The 24,645-nt window shown below is 56.2% G+C and overlaps 1 protein-coding gene across 1 annotated transcript; it reads left to right on the forward strand.

Annotated features, from left to right (window-relative positions):
* Positions 1–1,998: 1,998 nt before the first annotated feature.
* Positions 1,999–22,936, forward strand: SYT12 (synaptotagmin 12). Its single transcript, XM_026483089.4, has 8 exons — positions 1,999–2,239; positions 8,250–8,306; positions 11,766–11,959; positions 14,128–14,520; positions 17,527–17,742; positions 18,395–18,515; positions 19,414–19,547; positions 20,944–22,936. The coding sequence occupies exons 2-8, from the start codon at positions 8,273–8,275 to the stop codon at positions 21,115–21,117; spliced, it is 1,266 nt and encodes a 421-aa protein (XP_026338874.1). The 5' UTR covers positions 1,999–2,239; positions 8,250–8,272; the 3' UTR covers positions 21,118–22,936.
* The last annotated feature ends 1,709 nt before the right edge of the window (positions 22,937–24,645 follow it).

Raw genomic sequence — 24,645 nt, forward strand, 5'->3', positions numbered from 1 at the left:
AAGTATCCAATGCTAGGAATTTTCACAAAGTGAACACACCCAGGAGCCACCACTGAGATCAGAACCAGGACACGAGCGGCACCCCAGACTCCCCCTTAGGCCCTTCCAGCCACCACTCCCATGGAAACAGCCATCCTGACTGCGAACAACAGAGAGTAGTTTTGCCGGATTTTTTGAACATTCTATAAATGGAATCATACAGCTGTGTTCTTCTGTGTCTGGCTTCTTTCACTCAACATTATACGCACCATTCCCCATCACCTGCCGGTGAAATTCATCCACCTTGTTGCAGGTGGCAGTAGTTTTTCTCTCCCTTCGCTGCGCCTCGGCCACGTGACTGTGCCCCGATGCATTTGCAGACCTGACCGTTGACGGGCGCTTGCAGCCCCTGACGTTGGTGCACAGTGCCCCTGCTCTTCTGCTCACCAGGGGGTGTTAACATGAAATCTGCAAGAGCTCCTTCCAAGCTCACTCCAGTTCCTGCATCAGCCTGGGGGGCTGCAGCCAGAACCCCACGAGCCTCAACTTCAGCTTTTTGCTGCCCCCACAGACGCCCACATCAAAGTTGCCCTTTAATGCGCTGATGGTGTGTCGAACTCATCACTCCCTCCAAAACCAGAAACCCTGTCATTCCCTCAGGCTTTGGTATCCTCCCATGGAAAACGGGCTCAATCATTCCAAAGCTGCAGGTGGCTGTGAAGATTCAATTAAATGAGAAATGGCAGTGAAAGCCCACAGCCCGGTGCCCAGGCCCTAAGGCCTCCAAGGGTCACACTGAATGCCCGTCCTCCGTTTTCTTCCAGACCCAGAAAATAAGTGGAGAACGGGGGTGCCCCCTGTGGGTGCGGGTGAAACTGCATCCCTGGCTCCTCAGGGTCAAGCCTTCTAGGCTAAGGAAGTCCCCTCCCTGCAAGGCCAGCGCAGACCCAGCTTCTACTGAGAGGTCAGCGCCCACAGGTTGCTCTCAGCCGCAAAGGCCCAGAGCGTAGACGATCCAGGAACCACTGCAGCCTTTACACACTTGCTCCCCACTGAGATCCTCTCCCCTCTTCTCCACCTCATCCCAGATCCTCCAGGTCCTCCTGGAGGATTTCCCGGGTGCCCACAAGCCTGCTCTCTTGATCACTGTGCCCACGGCAGGTGGCATCTTCCCCCACACACCCTGGCCCCTCCTGATGCGTGTGTGCCTCCCTGCCAGACTGCGAGAGTAGGGGGGGACCTGTCCCCCTGTTCCGGGAACATGGAAGATCGCCCACACCTGGCACTCTGCCTAGAGTCCAGCGGGGGCGTCATAAATAGCTCCTGAATGATTCATTCATCCTTTTGGGAGAGAAAGCATGACCTCTAAGAGGTTAAGAGCATGGGCTTTGAAGACACACAGATGTAGGTTCAAGTCTGCCTCTGACCTTTGGCTCTGTGACCTTGGAAAGGTCATTGCACCTCTTTGAGGTGCGCTTCCTCATTAAAAACTGGTGTGACCACGACCCCATTAGGTCATCGTGAGCATTAAGTGAGATGATGTCGTTCTGCCCAATTACGGTGGGAGGGATAATTATCCATTCAGAGAAAGGGAAATCTCCCGCTCTTCCACCTTTTTTTCTCACCGGTTTCTGGGAGGCGCGCAGTTAGCAGGCAGGTTTTAGGGGAAAAGAAACTGAGGCCCAGAAAGGGAACAGGGTAACCCGGGGCTAGAATCCCGGGCCTGCAGACTCTGCATCCAGTACTCTTCCTGCCTCTCAGAGCCCCCGAGAGCACACTCCCCACCCCACCCACCCTTATCCACCGTCCTGGGAGTGAGGGGCTGGGCTCGGCCTTGAGCGACCCCCCAGGACTGCGGGGTGCGCTTGGGGATCTTGGGCTCAGACCCCGGAAGCGGCGCGCGGCTCCCGGGAGCGGAGAGAGCGCTCGGGGTTGTCACTTTAAATTAAAGAGGGAGCGGGAGGGGGGCGGGCAAGCGCGAGGGAGCGCGCGGCGGGCTCCTGGGAGCGTGCCCGGACTGCGGCGCAGCTCCCGTCTGCCGCCCCGGCCCGGCCGAGCCCCCGGCCCGCGCCGCGCTCCTCCGAGGCGGCCGCCGGGCGACAACTGCAGGGGTGGCGTTGCCGGCGACGTCCGGGCTTGGCGCCGGTGCGTGCGCGCTGCAGGAGGCCGGCCGGGAGCTGGGAACCGGGAGCCGAGAGTCAGGAGCCGGGAACCAGGAGCCCGAGCGGGAGCTGAGAGGCGGCCCCTCCGCGGAGCCGGGGTGAGTAGCACCCGACCGCCCCCGCGCACCACCGGGAACCGGTCGGGCGCGGGGACGCACGTAGCGCCCCTTCCCAGGGCCGCGGACCCCGGCCTCCGCGCACTCTGCACACCCACCCTCATCGCGCTTGCACACGTACGCCGGGCACAGAGCACGCCAGGCGCCCTTCCCGGCCCGGCCACTCCGCGCACTGCGCATCACATCGCGCCCCGCACGCCCGTCCCGCGTGTGCACACACGCGACTCACCCGGCCATTTACACGCCTCCCCGGCGCCCGTGCTACCCGAGCGCCCCTCACTTTTACGCTCAGCATCCTGACTGTCCCCACTGCCCCTGCCCCACCTCACACCCTCTCCCGACTCTTCCGGGTCAGTCCCCCGCACTCGGGTCCCCATATACCCTGGGGGTTCCGTGGCAGGGGTGCTGGGTCTTCAGGAAATGCTCCGGAGAGGCATGTCGCACCCCATCGCCAGGAGGCCCCGAGAGCTCGGGAGAGGATCGTCAGCCCCGTCCAGTGTCTCTGGCCTGGGTGTGGGGCTTTCCGGGGGCTCCTGGGAACCTTTGATACTGCTACTCTTTGGAAGAGGAAGCTTGCCGCGTCTCAGGGCCTGGGACTGCAGATTTGGGCTGATGAAGGGGTGGGAGTGGGGCCCAACATGGGGACCTGGAGCCAGGCCTGTGGATGGAGGAGACCTGAGCCAGCCATCTGGTGACCCCTCTTCCAGGGCTGCAGAAGAACTCTGTGCCCCCCTCCTCCATCAGTGAGGCCATCCTAGAGTGACTGGGAAACCTTCACCAAGGAATATCAGCCCCTTCTCCAAGCTAGGGAAGGGGACAGGTTTGAAGAGCAGTAGCAGTTGTGCTTCTTACTAGAAATGGGGAAACTGAGGCTCAGAGCAGACAGGAGTTCCAGCCAAGTTAACTCAGCCAGTCTGGAGAAGGGTCAAGACAAGTACCCAAGCCCCCTGCCTCCCCACTCTGAAATCCAAAACCTTCCCCTAGCTTGGGAGAGTGGAGGTTCCCAGTCTAGGGTTCAAGCTTGGATTCCGCCTCTTGGCTCTGGTGATGCTGGGCGAGTCATTTCCGGCACCTCAGTTTTCTTACCAGTACAATGGGCAGAGTACCAGCCTCCTCTGAGGGCGGCAGGGAGGACTTGAAATAAACATGGCGAGTCCTTGCTACAGTGCCTGGCACATGCCCAATAAATGCCAACCACCACCAGCCTAGCCAGTCTGTCCTGCGGTTTCTGTGGGCTCTAGGGGGATGGTAGCAGGAGGTGGTTATTTCAGGGGTGGGGGAGCACTTGAAAAAGATTTCAAACCTGAAGATCCTAAAGAGGTTCACAGCCCGGGAGGTCAAGGGTTGCCCTGTGCCCACGTCCTAATCCTTCCTATTATCTGCTGACCACAGGGGTGACGGGGGCAGTCAACACTTTGCTAGCCATAGATGTGATGTGGGGACACAGTGAGCGAGGAAATGGGGTGGGGGGAGCAGAGACATGGGACCCCTTTCCCCTGAGGAAGCACAAAATTCCTGGAAAGCCATTCCTCTGACAAGCCCAGAAGGGGCCTCGCCTGTGGTCAGATTCCAGTAAGACCAGTGACAGTTCTTCCCACCCACCTCCACCCCAAAAGGCCTGGTCAGGAGGTGGCATCGCGGCCAAGAGCCCAGGCCCAGATCCATCACACCTTGGCGCCAATCCCAGTGTTGCTACTCAGATGCCGAGTGACCTGGGGCCCCCGCTTCCTCATCTTTTAAAACGGGGACCCGTTTATCCAGTCAAGCGTCATGTCTGTATCGTGTGCCTGGTCCAGGCTAGGCTCCGAGCTGCGCGTTTAGCATGTGTTATGTTTGAGGCTTACAGCAGTCGGTAGCTATTGCCAGGTAGGTGTGATTAAGCCTGGATTCGAACCTAGAGCTGTTTCCAGTGAGCAAGCCCCATGCAGTTCCGGCTTCGGGGGGTTGGGGCCAGAATGAATAGACTGGATGGAAAGGGTGCCAGAGAAGGGGGCATGGACTGAGGAACTCAGGTGTGAGTTTGGGGCAGCTACGCCTCGTCCCTGTTGTGCCCCATTTCCTGTGCATCGGAAGCTCGGGGGAACTCTATCACAGGCTGCCCTGGCTCCCCGATGTGCCTTCTCCGCATCGTGTCGCGAGCTGAAGCCACAGCCCCTCTGTCTGGTGGACCTCCGGGCTGACAGCGGGGGCCTGCCGGGGTTGTGGTCAGTGAGATGGGGCCAGGGGGTCTCCGGGCCGGTGAGGAGAGCCGTGAAGAAGGGCATTGGCCGCAGAGTGAGCTCTAGCTCAGTGTCTGCTCCCTGCTCACTGGTTGGGTGACCTTGGGCAAATTCACTGCCCTTCTCTGAGCCTCATCTTCCTCCTCTGTGGAACGAGGTTAATAACAGGATGTGGCCCATAGGGCTCTTGGGGGAGGTGATGTGGAAGACACAGGTGAAATCCTTGGGGGCTGTGGCTACGAATGCAAGAGGCACTGGACCGGGCAGGAGGCATGGCTGCCAGGACCAGCTCTACCACGGCTGGCTGTGTGGCTGTGGGCAAATCGCTGAGCCTTTCTGAACCTCTCATAGCTCATCCGAAAGCCTGCTTAACAGGCTCGTGAATGGAGGTGCTCCGGGGGCCAGCAGGTTCTGGAAATGAATGGAGGGATGGAAGGTGCCAGGCCTGAAGAACAGATGCCCTGTCCGAAGGGGCAGAGCCTACTCAGTTCCAGCTTTGGCAGTTTTGCAAGGCTGGGGGGAGACTGACCCACTGGCCCCCAGATCTTCTAACTTTTAAAGGGAAGCTGTAAATCCGGCTTCTTTTTTTTTTTAGAAATCTATTTTTAATGGGAAATTTCCCAGTTTTTAAATGTTGTCAACTCTCTTTAATTTAAGACAAATAAAACATATCTGCATGCTGGCAGTGCTGCCCACACGATTCTACTGCTCAGACTAGGGGTTAGTTAGGGGGCCTTCGGGGTGATTGTCAGGCCAGTAACCGCTGCAGCTAGTATTTACCAAGCCAGACTACACTTCTCATTCTACCCTCCTGGCACCCTGATAAGGTAGTCATGAGCCCCATTTTACAGTTGGGATGACTGAGGCTCAGAGCTAGTGAGGGGGCAGATCTGGGATTCAGAGCCGTGTGCAGGCTGCCCGCCCCCTCCCCCACCCCAGTTTTCTCCTCCCTCCCTCCAAGCAGATGTGCTCTGACTTCTGCCACTCTCTCGGGACCACTGCAGAAACTTGGGGCCTGGGTGTGCCTAGAATCATTCACACTTTCACTGAAATTACAGCTCCCAGGCCAGGGGTGTTAGAATGAGGGGTGTGGGGAAAGTGGGCAGTATGATAGTCTGGGGTCGGAGCTGGACCAGCCTCGGAGGGCTGGGGGCCCCTCCATGGCTCTAGGTCTGATATAGCGGATACGGGGTTCTGGCCCTTACCGGGTGGTACTTGCTACAGGGGTGTACCTGGCCCACGCTAGCCTGCCGCTGGCGTTGGCTGGCCCAGTGCGGCCTCACTCTGGAGGTCGGCTTGTGCCAAGTGAGCAGGAAAGAAAGCTGATGGCATTATGGGATTCCCAGCAAGGCAGAGGTGGGGTGGGACGTGTGTGTTCACCTTAATGGATATGTGTTGGTGTGTCCAGACCCTGTTCTCCCGGGAACTAGGGCCACCTTGGACTTGTCCGCAGTGACCAATTTGGCCTGCACGTTCTTAGGAAAACTTTGAAACCATATGCCCGTCTGCAGTGAGGCACGGAAGTTAGGAGTGTGGAGCCAGATGGCCTGGGTTGGTTTCTTAGCTGTGTGGTTTGGGGCAAATGATTTTACCTTCAGGCCTCAGGACTCTCGCCTGCAAACCAGAGACGATAATATTATCTACCTCCTGGGATGGTTGGAGGATTAAATGAGGTAATACATATGCCAAATGCGTGGAACGGTGCTCTCGGGCGGAAGGAGTGCTCAGCAAGGTTAACTGTCATCTACAGCCCAGGGTCCCAGGAATGAGCTCTCCATTCGAGTGAGCACAGGTGAAGCCTCCCTGGTTAGCACCTCCCTTCTATCACCATGACAGACCCACATCTCACTGGCTCATCATCAGGGTAGCTGGGAGCAAGGAGCTGTCTGGGCACCTGACAGAGCTTTGCCCCAGGCCTCTGTCCTGCCTCATTTTTCAAGGCCTCCTGCCCTAGGACTTCTGGCACTCCCATATGTGCTGAATAACCCTCTCTGAACCAAACTTCTCGGCTCTAGAGTCACAGATTAGGGAAAATCCCAGGATTCAGGAAAATGCTTACCCTCTGATTTGACCTCAATCCCCAAGGGAACCCACAAAATCCTTCCAGGGGTTGCAGACAGGCCAGCCAAGCCACAGCCCAGGAGCCTTTTGCCCTGTGGCTGAACAGTGTTCATATTTTTTGTGAATTGGTTACAACATTTAAAAATCAAGAAACTGCACATTAAAAAATCCAGGTATCTGGCTTTTCTTTAAAAAGCCAGAAGCTAGATGATAGATAGATAGATAGATAGATAGATAGATAGAAAGAATAAAATGCCAGGAGATTGGGGCTCCTGGCTGGCTCAGTCAGTAGAACATGAAACTCTTGATCTCGGGGTTGTAAATTTGAGCCCCACACTGGGCATAGAGATTGCTTAAAAATAAAATATTTAAAAAAATAAAATCATATAAAGCCAGAAGATCCAGCAATGCTGGGTTGTCATTCCTGCAGAAACACAAAAACAGTGGCCCTTGGGCTGGCAAGCAACACCTGACCTGTTTGCAGCCCCCTCTGTGGGGGCGGGGCTGTCCTGTCCTCCGGTGCCCCTGGAGCTGAGGGGGACATGGTTATCCCAGCCTCCCTTATCCATTCCCTTAGCTCATGTCTGTGAGACAAGGTTACTTCTCAGCAGCAACAGTAATAAAACTATGAGCTGTCACCCTGGTTCAGGTAATGGCCTGTATGACTCCCGGACCTAGAACAACTGAGTCAGACCTTCGGCATTCTTAAGACTTGGAGTTGGAGGGTGGGGTGGGGAGGAAACCATCCCGAGCAGTGAAAGGACCGATAATAGAATATGGCAGAAGTGCAGCCTTTCCTTTCCAATTGAAACAAAGCTTTTGAAGTCAGGCTTCGCGAACACGCCAAGGGCCCACGTTAATGAGTAGCAAAGAATCAAAGGATCGTTGCTGGTCGGATGTTGGTTGGATGGAAGTTGGTGGGATGGAAATGAGGTAGGGGTGCCAGATTTAGCAAATAGAAATGCAGGATTCCCAGGAACTTCTGAGTTTCAGATAAACAATGAATACTCATTTTTTTTTAGCGTAAGTATGTCCCAGATGATATTTGGGACATATTTACGCTAAAAATAAATCAAATTCAATTGTCACCGGGCATCTTGCGTTTTATCTGGCAACCCGGAAATTAAGGTGGTCTTAGATAGTGGTTGAAAAGAGCTTTTTTTTTTTTTTAAAGATTTTATTTATTTGACAGAGAGAGAGACAGCCAGCGAGAGAGGGAACACAGGCAGGGGGAGTGGGAGAGGAAGAAGCAGGCTCCCAGCAGAGGAGCCTGATGTGGGGCTCGATCCCAGAACGCCAGGATCACGCCCTGAGCCGAAGGCAGACGCTTAATGACTGAGCCACCCAGGCGCCCCTGAAAAGAGCTTTAAACACCAGTTTTTTTAATGCCATTTAATGGGCGCCTGGGTGGCTCAGTCGGTTAAGTGTTTGCCTTTAGCTCAGGTCATGATCCCAGGCTCCCAGGACTGAGCAGGGAGCCTGCTTCTCCCTCTGCCCCTCCCCCCATAAACAAACAAACAAACAAACAAATAAAATCTTTTTTAAAAAGCAGAATTTAAAAAAATAAAAATGCCATTTAAAAACCACCTCTCTTTGGCTGAGCTCTCCTCACAGGTGAATGTGAGCTCTGGACAGGCCCATGGGCATCGGGACGGTCAAAGCATAGCGTTGGGGTTGGTGGCCCCCTCTGCTGACTCTCTTTCCCCTTCCAGGCCCAGCTGCTGCAGCGGGCATCATGGCCATGGACGTGGCTGAATACCACCTGAGTGGTGAGTTCCAGCAGAAGCATGTCATCTCGCAGGGCCCTCCCACCAGGCCTGGGGTGAGGGGTGTTGGTGGGATGCCAGTAATGGCCCTATTTTACCGGTAAGGAGAGGGACTCGCCCAAGGTCCCACAGCCCTGGGGACACCGGTCTAGGTCCTGGCATGGCCTTGGACGCATGATGAAACCTCTCTGAGCCTCCACTTACTCATCTGCAAAATGGGGGCAGTGAGGCCTCCCTCAAGGACTGCTGGGAAGATTCAGTGACCAAGCTTACTTAAAGTGCCAACTCAGGCCGTTGCACGTGCCCTTCCCTTTGCCCAGAGCCCTTCCCCGCGTCTGCCTGGCTAAGCCCTTGAGACTGGCGTGGGGGGTCCAGGGGCAGATCTAGAGCCGGACTGGCAGTCAGCGAGTATCCTCTACCCCTCAGCTTCTGGGGTCTCAGCGGCTAATAGACAGTGAACTGCTGGACTGGGGCCTGGCCAGTGGCAGACAGTAAAGGAAGCTTTTGTGACCTGCCACCCAACCGCCTCCTCCACCTCCTCCTCGTTTCTGGTCCCAGCGGAGACCTCACTTCCCTTGGGAATCCTTCCCATCCCACCCGGGGCTGGCAGTCAATGAGATGAATAAATAAATTTGCATTAATAAGCATCATTTCGCGTCTCCTTCCTGGGGCTTTTCTTCTCCTGCCCCCTCTTCTGCCAACCAGGACGCTGGCTTCAGTCCCTCACCCCCCTGGGATCCTCACTCTCAGGGGAGCCTGGCTCTGCTGTGCTACGTCGCCTTGCCCATCGTCCGCTGGGACCTCAGAGCCCACCTGCTCGCCCACCCCCGCGACCACCCAGGCCCTGCTGGGAGCCTGGCGCAGCCCGGCTGGAGCCCCTCACATGTGCACCTCGCTGTCCAGTTTACCAGGCCCGTTCCCAGGCCACCCCTCTTCCAACAGACTCCCGGAACTTTCCTGGCTCGGCGGAGCTTGCCTGGGGCCCCGTAGATCTCTGCTGGGGTTTTGGTTAGCCCACAAATTACATTCCGTCAACGGAGGTCAGGAGAACACAGGGTTTGCTCACAGCCTCTCCATCCAGATTTCTTGCTCCTCTCAACTGTCCCTGGTCCCACCCAGCCCTTGTCCATAAGCTGTGTGATTTTTACATCCAAACTGTGTGGTTGAACCATGTCATGGATTCATTTTTTTTTCTTTCAACAATGCCCGAAACGTCTTTCTGCTTTGCCACAGTGACATCCTAATGACCTCAATTCTCAAAGGCCAGTGATATTTCCCTCCCAAGTCAGTACCACCTGGCCCCAGTGACCCCGTCAGGCTGTTTCCAGATTTCTCTTGTTATAAATACAGCCTCGATGACTCACACCAGATATAAAACTTCCTCGGATTTTTTCCGCAAGATAAATTCCCCAGGGTGGGACTGTCCGCTTAGGGGGTGCGGTCATCTCCGCTCTCCAGAAGGGGAGGCTCAAGCTCAGACTGGCTAGGTGGCGGCCAGGCTCTGCATTTCTTACCCCTGGCCTTGGGCGGAGGGCTAGGCATGCTCTCTCGCCTCTCTGAGTCTCAGCTTTCCTCTGGCAGGTCGTGTAGGGAGCTCATAGGATGCTGAGTGCTGGATAAATGCCGGGGTTACAGGCCTGCTCTGGGGTGAGATAGTGTTGTGGATTCTGGCTAGAGCTGGTTAGCTGGGCTCAAGAGAGCAGGGCCAGGCTGAGTCTCCCACTGCCAGAGGGGCTGCCACTGCTGCGGGATCCCTTTGCAGCCTGGCTTCAGGGAAGGGGAAGCAAGGAGCTCCCCAGCCCCAAATGCCCCACTCCCTCTCTCTCCCACTGGACACTCTGAACACTCCGGGATTTGTACACCCCCTCCTCTTCTTGCCCTAAACTCCCAGTCTCTGGTGCCTTGGCCCGGCTCATTTCTTGCTCCTTCTTCATATCTCCGCTCAGATGTCTCTCCTCCAGGAAGCCCTCCAGGACTCTTCTCATCACTCTGTTTTGTCTATTTATTTGCCTACTTACCTCATCCCTAGACTGTGAACTACTGAAGGACAGGGACTGGGCCTGAGGCTGACTCCCTCACTGCAGGTGTTCAACAGATGTTGCCGTGATACATCTCCACCCCTGAAATGCCCTCCCCACCTCTTCCCACCCTGCTACCTCAGAACTGTGAGGGGTTGGGGCTGGGTGGGGCAGTGGTGACTCCTGCTTGCTCCGAAGTCTGACTGTCAGAGTTGGAATGCCAGGACTGCCCCTTCCTGGCTCTGTGCCCTTGGGCAAGGTCTTTATCCTTTGTGCATCTCAGTTTCCCCATTTGAACTGAGTATAGAGGCAGCACTGAGAATGTGCTAGAGAATCATGTTTGCCAACAGAAGGTCACTCCTGCTAGGTGAGAGCTCACCCAACGCAGTTGAGGGGGCAGTTAATTACTGTGTCTGGGGACAGTGAGGCTCACTGTCCTTTACTTCTCAGTGGAGAGAGAGCATTTGAGCATCTGGATTTGTCCCCAAGCCCTGCACAGCCAAAAAGCTACCTCTCACTTCTGGCTGAGACTTCTTTTTTTTTTTTTTTTTTTTTTGGTAGCAGCTTTATTGAGATAAAATTCACATACCGTACAATTTACCCACCTCGGGCGTACAATTCAGTGGATTTAACCTATTTTGCACCCATCAACACTTGTACCTGTAAGAATATATTCATCATCCTCCAAAGCAGCCCTGTATTCTGCATTGCCCCCCAACCCCCCAGCCCCAATCGCTCATCAGCTTTCCATCTGTATGGATTTGCCCATTCTAGACATTTCATATAAATAGAATCACACGACATGTGGTTTTTTGTGACGGGCGTCTTTCACTTAGCCTGATGTTTCCAAGCTTCATCTGTGTTGCGACATGTACCAGTACCTTTATGCCACCAAATTATATTCCGTTGTATGGATGGACTCCATTTGATTTATCCATCCATCAGTTGATGGACATTGGGTTGTTCTAGATAAGGTTGAGGCAAAAACAGGGTCGTTTCTCCCCCCCCCCAACCCCCTCCCTCTTCCCCCAGACCTCAACGGGCTGCTTTGATTATCTGGAAGCAAGAGGTCTTTTGAAGGCTATAAGATCACTGAACTCAAAAGAGGGAAGAATAACCCTATTTGTTTAAAGCCTAGGCAAAGTTTAACCATTGTTCGCAGCTCTTCCTCTGATCTAGCCAAGCGTCCCCACTGCCATCCTATTCTGGTAGAAATGTATGCTTTTGTAGAAGAGGGGATAGAAGAAATCACAGAGTACGTATGTCTTATTCAACCCTGGATGCCCTAGCAGCTGGCACTGAGCCTGGTGCGTAGTAGTCACTCAGTAAATATTTGTTCCATGAATAAAGAAGTCAGTGCTGAACTACCTGCTCCTTGGGTGGGAGTCTGTAACCAGTGGGGGACCCCAGAGCCTACTAATGAGAGGCTGCCCTTGCCTTGCAGTCATCAAGAGCCCCCCTGGCTGGGAGGTGGGTGTCTACACTGCTGGGGCCCTGGCACTGCTGGGAATTGCAGCTGTGAGTCTGTGGAAGCTCTGGACATCGGGGAGCTTCCCCAGCCCCTCCCCGTTCCCAAACTACGACTACAGGTACCTTCAGCAGAAGTACGGGGAGACCTACGCAGAGGCCAAGCAGAAGGTGAGGTTTCTGCTCTCTCCAGACGGCCTCTCCTCCCTCCCCACTCCCTTGTTCTCTCCCGGTTAATCTCCTCCTGTGAACAGGGACCCTTGCCCCCTTCCATGTCTCCACCATAACCCAGTGCTGCAAAATCCGTGGCCACTTGGTGAGGGAATGACTGTTTTCCATTTTAAAAACCATCCAGTGAAAACTATAGGAAAATGCAAATAAGAAAAACCTCTCCCCGAATGCTACCACCCAGAGGCGAATAACTGTGAACTGTATTTTAACTACTAACATTTCGATTTATTTCTTTCCAGTACTTTTAATCTACCCTCCAGTCTTTTTTTCCATGCATAGTTTTTATACAATGGGTGTCATTTCTACATACACTTTTATACCCTGCTCTTTTTATCTCACGGCTGAAGCGTTTTCCCATATTGTTGAGCTGCCATCATAAAACATCTTTTTTTTTTTTTTTAAGATTTATTCACTTACTTTAGAGAGAGAGAGCAGGGGGCAGGGGCAGAGGGAGAGAGGTCTTAAGCAGACTCCACACAACCCTGAGATCATGACGCGAGCTGAAACCAAGAGTCGGATGCTTAACCAACTGAGCCACCCAGAGGCCTCATAAACATCGTTTCAACGGCTGTGTCAGATTCCTTTTGATGTGTGTGCCATGGTTTATTAAGTGCCATTATAAATAATGCAGTGAATGTTTTATATGTAAAACTTTGTCTTCATTTGGGATTATGTACTTTGAGTGGATGCCCAGATGTGGAAATATTGTGTCAGGGAGTACAAACATTTTTAGGGCTCTCAATATATGTTGCTGAATGTTTCATCATTAGACACTTGGCAGAGAATTTTTCTAACATCACGTAGAGTTCCAGAGAGCACAGCCAGGATCTGTTGTTACCGGTTCGGGGCCCCGCATGCTCATTCGTTTGGGGTGTGAGGGGCCTGTCTCCCTTTCTGTTGGCGGGGACTGTACATTGGCACAACTTTTCCAGAGAGCATTTTGGCAACATGCGTCAACAGCTTTCAAAAGGACCGTGTCCTCTGAGCTAGGATTTTAAGAAAGCTATTTGATGCTGCATTATTTATATTTGCAAAAAATAAGGAACAACATAAATGTCCAACAGTAGGGGGATAGTGAAGTACAGCTATCCACTCAATGACAGATTGGAGCCCATTAAAAATTATGGTAATGAAGATATGCAGCAACAGGGGAGATGCTTATGGTACAAAGGCTTTTGTGTTCTCAAATCCCAATTTATAGAAAAGAAAATTTTAAGCATTAGGGAGAGTGTTACCCAAAGTGGAAAACTTCTCCTTTCGTAAATGTTTTGGTCAACATCCTTTGAGGCTGCCCTATTGTCTGTTGAGTAGCTCTACTCTAAAATTCTTACCCATTCCCTTCTGCTGGAAACTTAGATTACTAACGACTTTCCCTTTTTATAAACATCACTGCAGTGAACATCTTTATGTATGGAACTCAGTCCTCATCACTAAACATTTTGAGAAAAAGCTTTCTTCCTTTGTGGTTAGGGAGAGAAAATTGAGTGACATAAAATAGCATTAGACAAGGGCCTTCCATGGGATGCCTGGGTGGCTCAGTCAGTTAAGCATCTGCCTTTGGCTTGGGTCATGGTCCCAGGGTCCTGGGATCGAGTCCTACATTGGGCTTCTTGCTCAGTGGGGAGCCTGCTTCGCCCTCTGCCCCTACCCCTGCTTGTGCTCTCTCTTTCTCTCTCTCTGACAAATGGATAACTAAAATCTTTAAAAAAAATTTTTTTAATTAAAAAAAATAAATAAGGACCTCCCTGGGGTGCCTGGGTGGCTCAGTTGAGCATCAGACTCTGGGTTTTGACCCAGGTCCTGATCCCATGGGTTGTGAGATCGAGCCCCACACTGGGCTCCACGCTCAGTGGGAGTCTGCTTGGACTTTCTCTCTGCTCTTCCCCGTGCTTGTGTTCTCTACTTCTCTCTCTCTCTGTGTCCCCATTCCTCTCTCAAATAAATAAATAAATCTTTAAGAACAAAAAACAAAAAAACCAAGGACCTTCCTAACTAAGACATGCATTGTTCTGCAAAAGGGGAACTAGAGGTGCCTCGAATGAACCCAGCTCACAAGACCATGCCTATTGCACTCGTGATGCTCCCGTGTCCCTTTTTCTCACCCCCAGAGAGTGCCTGCCTGGAATGCCCAGCGGGCCAGCACTCGGGGACCAGCCAGTCGCAAAGGCAGCCTCAGCATTGAGGATACCTTTGAGAGCATCAGCGAGCTGGGGCCCCTGGAGCTGATGGGCCGGGAGCTGGACGTGGCCCCCTACGGGACCCTCCGCAAGTCGCAGTCGGCTGACTCCCTGAACTCCATCTCCTCCGTGAGCAACACCTTCGGGCAGGACTTCACGCTGGGCCAGGTGGAGGTGAGCATGGACTACGATGCGGCCTCCCACACCCTCCACGTGGCCGTGCTGCAGGGCAAGGACCTCCTGGAGCGGGAAGAAGCTGGCTTCGAGTCCTGCTTCATGCGCGTCAGCCTGCTGCCCGATGAGCAGATCGTGGGCATCTCCCGGGTAAGTGGGGCCCGGGCAGGGGTGTGCTCTGGGCTCCCAGGGTCCTCCCCAGACAGGCGGGTCTGCAGGGCCAGGCCGGATGTGAGGAGGGGGCTACAGGCAGCTTTGCATGCTAATCCCAGAGCCGAAGGTGCCACTAACCCAAGCACTCACATGGGGCTCCGTGCTCAGCAACCCTACCACGTGAGCCCAGTGTGTGCTAATTGTCCTTTTCCACACCTGTCCCCTGGGTCAGCTGAGGGTCCTGGCAGGAAAGGAGTGACGTGTTCAAGTTGGCTAATTTGGGGAGAGCTTAATAACAGGACTGTGAACGATGGTATGGGTGAGGGGCGCCTGGGTGGCTGAGTCGGTTAAGCATCCAACTTTTGATTTCGGCTCAGGTCATGATCTCAGGGTCGTGGGATCGAGCGCTGTGTCAGGTTCCACGCTCAGCAGGGAGTCTGCTTGAGATCCTGTCTCTCCCTCTTCCTCTGCTCCTCCTCCCCCCCCCCCCGTCTCTCCCCACCACCTAAAATAAGTAAATAAATCTTTAAAAACAACAACAACAACAACGGTGTGGGTGGGGTATAGGGCAACCTCAGAGATGGAGTGGACACTCTTCTGAAGGGTTAAGGGGAAGGGGAGTCTACCGGACCCAAAAGGAGAAAGGCGTGTAGAGGGACCACCTTGATAGGCGCTCTGTCCTGTGGTCAAGGGAATGACATGGTCAGACCACACCAGTACTGCAGAGAAGGACCCAGGGAATAAGCACCCCGAGCTTCCTCTGACCTCTGGTTTCCCTTGAGTGACCCCCACTGTCCAATCCCACCGGAGGCCAGAGGCTAAGGGAGCCTGTTGATCAGCCCATGGAGGTCAGTTCCGGGGTCGAGAGCACGGGGTGGGGTGGCAAAAGGAGACACCTAGCACCATCCCGCACTAGGCTACCCCTCGCGGGTCCTGCTATCTTGCCAAGAGGGAGCAAAGCCTTCCTGAGACACACTCCTCTCCAGGCTGGATTAAGGGTAAAAGGGGTCCAGACGCCATGCCTGGGAGTCCTCTGAGGTGGGCAAGGTTGATACCCCGTGGCCTCTAACTGGAGTAGGAGGAGCCTGAGGGCCCGTGGGACCAAGTGGTTTCTGACTCCTCAGAAACCCGTGTCCAGGTACACTTACCATGTTGAAGTTGGCTGTCCCTCAGTGGTGGACACGGTCATCCCTCTCCCACCCCACGCTGCCCCCCTCACTCGGATGGCCAACCACTGAGCATAGCCCAGTACGTGTGGGGCCCAAGAGAGGCAGTCTAGTGGGCGATGAGGAGCAGAACCCTAAAACCTCACTGTCGGGGTTCCAGTAGCAGTTTCCCGCTTCCTAGCAGCGTGACCTTGGATAAGTCAGGTAAGCGCTCCACAACATGGTTTCCCCATCTGTCAAATGGGCACCCTAACCCTTGAGGAAGGGATGTATTAATATACGCAAAGTCCTCAGCCCAGTCGCTGGTGAGCACTCAATAGATTGTCTCTCAGGACCATGAAGTGTCCCTGTTGAGCCTGGATCCACGCTGCCGATGGCCTAGACTGCCTAGAAGATCCTGGGTGGTTCCAGACACCTTCCTTGAGGAGGGACATCGGTAGACAGGAGCCACCACAGCCTGATGCGTGCTGAGAACCTGGTTCACAGAGCCCATCCATCGTGATTCTCTCATTCACCCCAGCGGGATGCACTGAGGGCATCTTGTCGCTGAGGAGGTTCAAGAGAGGGCTTTGCCCAACACAACGCCAGCCGAGTGAGCAGCAGACCCAGGGCTTGGCCCCGGCATTCCTGTGCCCCTCCCCCCATGTGCTCGTAAAGCACAACACACAGAGAACGGATGGTCGGATGGTCGGGGAACCCGAGCCCCTGTGGGCAAGGGACGGCAAAGTGGCTCATTTGGCAGGAGGGAGAGATGGGTCTGGAAGATCATGAAGAGGTCAATGCCGAGGTCAGGATCAGGCGGTGGACTTTATTCCACAGGGGAAGGAGCCCTTGAAGATCCTCAAGCAGGGAACTGGGTGGGGAATGTGGCTCCCAGGGAGCAGTGGAAGAGGAACCGTCCCACAACCCGGGCAGGGACCAAAGAGTGTGCTTCAGTGCACCCGGAGGCGTTGGCGGATTTATTCTCGAGAAGCCAGGCTTCTTAGCATTACAGCCCAGCCAGTCCCAGCAAGTAGGTGGCTGCCCCCAGGCTGGGCAACCCCCCAGCTTCAGGCAAGGTGCCAGGGATGAGAGCTCCTCTCTAAATATTGCCAGGCAGTGACTAAGGCAGCCCCCAGTGGGAGGGGGAGCCGTGCCCGCCAGGGCAGCTTCCCAGGAGGCCTGCCCACGGCTTCCTGGGAGGAGGCCACAGGCTCCCATCAGGCAGGACTGGACTTGGAAGCGGAGTCTGCCCAGCCTCGCCTCGTCACTCCATCCATCCGTCCATCCCACGACATTCAGACCATCCTGGGCCAGGCTCTGCAGGGGCTGGGACATCAGCGGCTCTCAACTCCACGATCATCTGTACTTACTGCATGCCTGGCCCGGAGCTGGACCTGAACACGTGCGAGGAAGAGGAGACTGGTTGAACCAGGACAACACAAGGGTTCTATGGAGCCATGGGCACGGAGGGTGGGAATTAGTTGGTGTCAGATTACGAAGCTTCGAATGCCAGGCCACCAGATTGGCCACCACGGAGAGGAAGACGGGGGGCTTTTAAATCCCCAGGGCTGGGGTGCCTGACTCGTTCAGTCGGTAGAGCACATGACTCTTAATCTCAGGGTCGTGAGTTCAAGCCCCACAGTGGGCATGGAGCTACATTAAAAGAAAAAAAAAAAAGTCCTCATGCCTGAGCCACGAAAGGAAGAATTGGCATTGAGGTTGTGGGGGCAGCAGAGCCGGGACTCTAGCCAAGGCCTCTGGATTCTCTGTCCAGTGCTCTCCCCCTACCATAGGCCCCTGGCTGCCACCCCCTCCCCAGAGTTGGCGCTCCCTCCATGTCCCTTTCTCTCTACAGATCCAGAGGAATGCCTATTCCATCTTCTTCGATGAGAAGTTCTCCATCCCCCTGGACCCTGCCGCCCTGGAGGAGAAGAGCCTGCGGTTTTCTGTGTTCGGCATCGATGAGGATGAGCGGAACGTCAGCACGGGGGTGGTCGAGCTGAAGCTCTCTGTGCTCGACCTCCCGCTCCAGCCCTTCGGCGGCTGGCTGTACTTGCAGGACCAGAACAAGGTCAGTCCGCCCGTGAAGAGATGGTCACACATGCCTCTCCCACAGGGGGGACCCCACTGTCCTCCGCAACAGCCCAAAGCCCGACATTCTTTAGGAAATGAGAGAAAGAGGCCTAAGCCGCGTTCAAGGAACCTCAGTTTACCGCATGAAATGAAGATGCTCTAACCACCGTTTACTGCTCTTCTGCTCCAACCACCAGACCTTCAGAAGCTCTATTCCTAGAGGGTTTCTGTCGGGAGGTGCTCTGGCACTGAAGGGAGCTTTTGCAGACGCAGGCCGAGCTGAGGTTTACCTTTAGAAGTGTAGGAGTGCTTGGGGAGCGTCGCGGTTATTTAAGCAAATGATCTACCAGTCCTAGTCCACTCGGACCTCTATGTGCTGCTACACAGTGTTTTCCCTGGACTGGAAGGAGCGACCCTAACTGCGTTTGCTGGTCACATTTGACAGGCGGCCCCTGGCCCTCCTTCCAAGGCAGGACCCACAGCCGGTAGGAGGGAGGGACGGTACACAGTTCGTGGAATGGGGGGTTGGGGTCCCTTTCTCAAGCCCACCAGCCTGGTGCCTGGTGAAAGGGCAAGAGCAACAACTTCTCAGTGGAGAAGGAAGCTTCTCCCTTTCCCTGGACCCCTCAAGTCACTCACGTGTCCTCCAGGCTGCCGACGCCGTGGGCGAGATCTTGCTGTCCCTCAGCTACCTCCCGACGGCTGAGCGCCTCACGGTGGTGGTGGTGAAAGCCAAGAATCTCATCTGGACCAACGAGAAGACCGCAGCAGGTAAGGCCCTGCTGGCTGCCTGGCTCCTTCGTGCGGGCTGGCGGGAGCGGTGGCCCAGCTGCTAAGCCGGGGGCGCCCGGAAGCATCAGCAGGTGCGGGGCATGGTGCCGGGCCCCTCCACCCCGGTCTTGGCTGAGCCCAGGAGCCATGCACAGTGGGAAAATCAGTCTCGCTGGGGAAAGTTGAGAGCAGCAGAGGGTGGCAGGGAACCCCCGTGAGGGACAGGTGGGAGTCTGAGAGCAGGAGGCTGGGGCCCTGGGAAGGAACCAAGGTGGACACCCGCTTCCCAGAACTGGAATTCATGGCGGAGGCTCCATTCCCAGGTTGGATGGCATCCCAGATCCTAAACAGGGACCAGGGCCCCCAGGATGGCGTGGGTGCTGGGCAGGACCTGATGCCCCCAGTCAGCAGGAACAGAACTGAAAACAGAGGGCTGGGGAGCCCAACCTGCCCAGGAGCTGGGGGAGATCCAGGGTCCAGGCGGGTACAGCAAGGACACCCAGTGGGCGGAGGGTGACAAGCAGAGCGTGACTTGTTATTTCAGAGTCAGGCTCCGCTGAGCGGGCGCAGGGTGACTCAGGGCTGACGTCTGTGCTCATTATAGAATGAGAAGTGGTGGGTCTGCCGACTCCGCTGAGCGCCACGGGCGGGGAGCACGTGCGGGGGCCAGGAGGCGGGCTGCCTGAGCCCAAAGCCCAGCTCTCCTCCGGACTCGTGCACGAGCCTCAGTTTTCTCATCTGTAAAATAGGAAAGAAATAAAGGCCAATGGCAGGACGGCAGGAGATAGTGACAGCGATGAAGGTTTGGCGCATGTGGAGCCAGCGGGCCACTAGGACTGGGCCCTCTGCCAGGGGAACGTGGCCCTGGCCCTGACCCCCACCTCTCGCTCGTCCACAGACCCCTTCGTCAAGGTGTACCTGCTTCAGGATGGGCGGAAGATGAGCAAAAAGAAGACGGCCGTGAAGAGGGCTGACCCTAACCCAGTGTTCAACGAAGCCATGATCTTCTCGGTGCCGGCCATAGTACTCCAGGTGGGGGGCGGCCCAGGCAGGGGGGCCGCTCCGGCCGCCTGGCCTCGCGTCTCAGGGCTCCCGCAGGTGGCAGTGGTTTGCCTCAAGCCCTCCCCTTTCTAGTGGAGAGGCATTTATAGAGCACCCACTAGGTACCAGTCCTATGGTGAAAGCTGGGGGCACAGGCGCTGCCTCCTTGGTGCTCACGAGGGACAGGCAGAAAGTCCCCGGACCATTCTAATCCACTAAGAGCATACCGCACTTTGGCAGTCAGGGGCGTTTTTGCAGGAGGTGCGAGCTAAGCCGAAATCTGGGGGAAGACAGTACCCAGTGGGTCTACAAAGGCCTGGAGATGAGCCAGGGCTAACCCAAGGGCCCACAGTTCTGGCCCTAAATCTCTGGAGACTACCTGAAGAGGCCCTGCTGAGTTCCCCCCCCCCCCCCCCCCCCCGCCCCGCGCTTCCATGGCTTTCAGAAGGTCACGTGCTCCAGGGAGAGCCCCTCCCCAGCACAAATACCACAGACTAAGCCTGGGGGGCTACAGAGGATGGGGCCTGTGCCACACCAGTGGCCCTGCTGGCATGCCTCTGAGGATGGGGAGCTTAACACCTCCCCTCACTACCTCCTTCCATCCTTGGGCATTCCTGACCGTGAGAACATCCTTTTGTGCCTTGAGCCAAAACCACATGCTGCACAGAACCCACCTACTCCGACACCCATCTGAACTTGAAAGCGCAGAACTCTGCCTCACTCCGAGAGTTCCCAATCCAGGCAGACATCCCGGCATCTCTGGTTGGCGCTGGGTGTTGCCTTGTCCTGCCGCCGTCATGGGACCAACTGTCCGCCTGTCCCCTTCTTCCCCCAGGTGGCCGCAGTGTCACTACTCCACAGCCTCCAAGGGCTGGGAAACCTCTTAGGACCTGGGGCGGGGGGAGGCGGGGGAGGAGGGGCAGGAGGAGGAGGAGGAATAGGAGGAGGGAGGTCAGGCTCAGTTTTCATTTCAAGCTCAACCACTTTGATCTCAAGCACATTCTTTTCCTTCCTCAGCTATGAGTCCAACATGTGATTATGTTAGGAATAATGAGACATCTAAAATGCTCCATGTGCAGGCACTGTTCTAAGCACTTGACACATTTTAACCCATTTTGTTCCCGGAACAGGTAGGAACTAATATTACTACCATTTTACAGATGGGGAACTAAGGTAGGAAGAGCCCAAGTCACTGCCCAAGGTCACATGGCAAGGCAGGTGGTGAGGCCAGCATTTGAACCTGGCAATCCAGCGCTACCACTATGTAGGGAGGCAGCAACAGAAGCCTAGAGGCAAGCAGATTAGGGTAAGGATTCAGGGAGCCACACCTGGCCCCCTGCTGGGGCCTGGCACCCGGTCCCCAGCACCCATGTCACTTCCTCCCCAGGACCTGTCTCTCCGTGTGACGGTGGCTGAGAGTAGCAGCGACGGCCGAGGGGACAACGTGGGCCATGTCATCATTGGGCCGTCCGCCAGCGGCATGGGCACCACACACTGGAACCAGATGCTGGCCACGCTGCGCAGGCCCGTGTCTATGTGGCACCCCGTTCGGCGAAACTAGCAGCCGGCAAAACGGGCCAGGGTGGGCACAGAGCTGCCCGGGGCCTGGCCCAAGCTCGGCTCCGATGCCCCTCCCTAGTCCAGCGGGAGCCATGAATGCTGGGGTCCCCCACCAGAGCCCCCATGAGCCATCTTGGTCCTTCTGTCCAGACTGCAGTGGAGGAGTGGGACTGGCCGGGTGTCTAGGGACCCAGGGTTTTCTCCCACAGAGGGCCAGCTGGGGCTGGGCCACGACCCAGGAAAGGCAGCCCGGCACTGGCCCATCGTGCTCCCATTTTGAGATCCCCCTAACCGGCCTGTCCCTTGGCCTGGGGCTTTGGGGCTTGGTCTCTCAGGGCTCTCCACGCCCCACCCGTGCTGGGAAGCCAGTGCTAAGCTGGGTCATGTACGGGAAACGCGTGAGTCTTGGGGGCCAGACGCTGTGCTAGACACCAGCAGACATGACATGAAGAGGACACGGCCCTTAGGATGTCCGGAAGACAAGACCCCCCTGCCCTGGGGATCTGCTCAGTGCTGAATGGGGACGTGGCAGAGCTCTGGGAGCTGCGAGGACAAGAGCGGAGCCATGCCCTGAGTAGCAGGAGAAGAACTGAGTGTGTCCCAGGCGGGCAGCCGGCCTAAGCAAGGCAGGGCCATGAACTGCCCCGTCACAAACTGTCCTCAGCCTACTGCAGTGGACACAAGGGCCCTTCTCTGGGCAGGGGAAGTGACCAGGAGAGCAGGCCAAGCAGAGGCGTGCAGCTGGAGGCTGGCTCTGGAATGACGCTCTATGCAATCTGCTCCCTTGATCCATAACCTGTGCAAGGCCCAGAGGTCCGGAGAAGCCCAGAGCCAGGTCCTTGTGTTCAGTCCCAACTGTGTTAGGCACTGGCTCCATACCTCCAGGCCAGGCCCTGCTGGGAAGAGAGATGCTCCAGCCTGTGGGGAGCCGGTGGGCAGCGGGGCGGAGTACGGACAGCAGGGGGTCTGTGAGCTCTGTTGTGTGATTGGCACCCCAGAGGGGTCCTGCCCAGGAGCAAAGGGGCTGGGCTGTTTCGCCTGCACAGGGCTTTGGCTACCCCTCCCCACCCCACCCGCAGCTGGAGGAAGAGCGTGGGCACTTGCCAGCTGTCACCTGCTGAGGCAGCCCCCATCCACCAAAGGCAGCCCCAGGGAAGCAGGCAGCTGAGGGGTGGGTGCCCCAGCCGGTTTAGAGGGATGGGGTGGGGAGGGTGGTCTGCAGCAGCATCTGCACCCTGGGGCCCCCCACAGGTCAGGGCCTGGCTCTCAGCCTGGCAGCCTCTGACCCTGGTGAGCTATCAAGACCCAGGCCCAACCGGTCACCCGGAGCACTGCTGGGAGAGCCCAGGGCGGTCATGGGACTGGAGGCAGAGCTGTGGCTCTCCCCACCCAATGCGGCTGTGGCCCAGCCCTGAGGCCGGCACCGGGAGGTCTGCACGGCCCGGCGCGGGTTCCAGGGGCACAGCTGGTGAGCCTCCGCAGCCAGGGAGCCCCAGAGGCCGCCCCAGTGGCTATGCCGCACGCAGTCCTTTTACACCCAGCTTCTCTTCCCCCTCTTCCCCTCCCTGTAACTGCATGAAATGTGGACTGTGTACCCCGGACGGGCGTGGTGGGGACCGAGTCTGCTGACTGGAATGATTCTAGAACCAAAATAAAGCAGGGGCAGGAAGGAGGGGGCTTCCGGGGAGCCTTGCTCAGCCCCAAATCACCTTCGTCTCTTCTCCAGGAATCAGGGACTTGGGTCTCTGTGTGGGTTACTCTGAGGGGGCTGCCCTGCTGCTGGGTACCCAGAGGGGAAGGAGACCCCTGTCCGGCTGGGGAGACCATAACAAAAACCAATGCCATCAGAGTGCTTGGGGAGGCTCTAAGAAGGGGGCCTGAGCCAGGCCTGGCAGGGAGGATAGCAGTAGGGAATACCACAGAGGGCTTCCTGGTGGTGTCTTCAGGGCAAGAAGAACCATAAGGTTGAAAAATGGTGGACAAGGTCAAAAAAGCATTTCTGGAAGAGGGAGCAATACACAAAAAGGCAGGAATCTGCAAAAAGTTGGCCAATCTGTCAACTTGCTAGAGCAAATTTGGGGGAGGCTGAGGAGAAGGGAGCCAAAAGAAGGGCTCAGAGGAGAGAAGGGTCATACAAGTTCAGTGAGTGCTGGCGCCAGCCTGCAACCCTGCAACCCAGCCTCCTCAGAGCGAGGTACTGTTGGCATCCCCTTTTCTGCCGATCTAGAAACTGAGGCTTAGAGATGTTAGGTAACTAGTCTAAATCACACAGCCAGAAAGCCTCAGAGCTGGGATTCAAGCTCTGGCTGTCTGGCTCCACAGCTCATGCTCTTAACCATCAGGCTACACTGCCGCCTTCCCCGACTCCCCCAGGCTGCTCTAGTCCCCCCCCCCCCCCCCGCCCTGGAAGATCACAGCAAGTACAGGAGGATGCTCTCCGTGGAAATCACCAGCAGCCCCCAGGAGGCCTGCCTCCCACAGGGCCTGACTGTGCAGAGCTTCTGTGGACTCCCCCCCCCAAGTCCCCCACCGACGCTGGACAGACAGAGGTCACCAGTGAGATAGGAGCCCATAAAAGGCGGACACCAGGGAAGGGCTTCCTGGAGGAGGGGGAAGCAGGAGTACTAGGCTTGCAGTGCAGGGAGGACTGTCTGCATGGACGACTGAAAGGGGCCTCCAGGTAGGGGAACTACTTGGTGTCCTATGTGACACCTGAGGCTGAAGAGGCCAGATGAGGCTGAGCTAGGGAGGCTTCACGTCCAGGCTGAAGCCGAGGGTCCTGGTCCTGTTGGCAGTGAGGAGCCATGGAGGGGTCCTGGGCCTGGTCAGAGGAGCAGGTGAGAGGGAGGGAGGAAGGGGACCTTCTGAGCAGCTTCAGAAGTGATGAGGAGGGACACGAGCCAGAGCTGCCCTTGGTCACTGAGCTGCCCCGAGGTTTCAGGTTCATTCAGCACAGCCCACACTGCACCACTGCCATCTCTTCCTGCCTACCCCCTTCCCTCAATTCCCCCTCCCAGCCCTACGTCTGTGGGCCTGCCTCGAAGGCCCCAGGCCCCCTTCGTCTGGGAGGCTTCAAGGATAGGCTACGCTGCATCAGGAGGACAGGTATGGAGGTCCCCGACCCAACCACACTGGGCCACACTTACGTGAGGGAGGAGTGGGGAGAGCCAGCAAGCGCCCACAGCCCATAGCCGCTCAGACCTTCACTTCCTCTCTCCTGCCCCAGCCATCTATGCCAGCAGATGCCCAAAGGGACAAACGGAACAGCTAAAGAAACATAGCATTGGGCCACAGGGCCCCCTCGTTCTCTGCCAGTCCCACCCCATTATCAGCCTTCTCATTCCACCCGCCAGGATCCATAATGGCAGGTCAGGGAGAAGAGGTGAGGAGGGAGTCCAGTTAAAGGGTAGCTGGAGTTGAGTGGATCTGACGGAGGCCAGGCAGATGGAAACGGGCGAACAGGGTCTTCTGGGCTCCACCTGCCATAAACTGGGCCTGCAGCTTACTTGCTGTGTGACAGGTCCCTTCC

Source organism: Ursus arctos, unplaced genomic scaffold (assembly GCF_023065955.2).
Source record: "Ursus arctos isolate Adak ecotype North America unplaced genomic scaffold, UrsArc2.0 scaffold_23, whole genome shotgun sequence".
NCBI classification, from domain to species: Eukaryota; Metazoa; Chordata; class Mammalia; order Carnivora; family Ursidae; genus Ursus; species Ursus arctos.

What these genes read in the sequence shown, in the direction of transcription:
- SYT12 (XM_026483089.4), top strand. Translation starts at nt 8,273, where the DNA reads ATGGCCATGGACGTGGCTGAATACCACCTGAGTG. An exon ending in ACGCAGAGGCCAAGCAGAAG is followed by an intron (nt 11,960 to 14,127) that starts GTGAGGTTTCTG and finishes TCTCACCCCCAG; the next exon opens with AGAGTGCCTGCCTGGAATGC. An exon ending in AGATCGTGGGCATCTCCCGG is followed by an intron (nt 14,521 to 17,526) that starts GTAAGTGGGGCC and finishes TTCTCTCTACAG; the next exon opens with ATCCAGAGGAATGCCTATTC.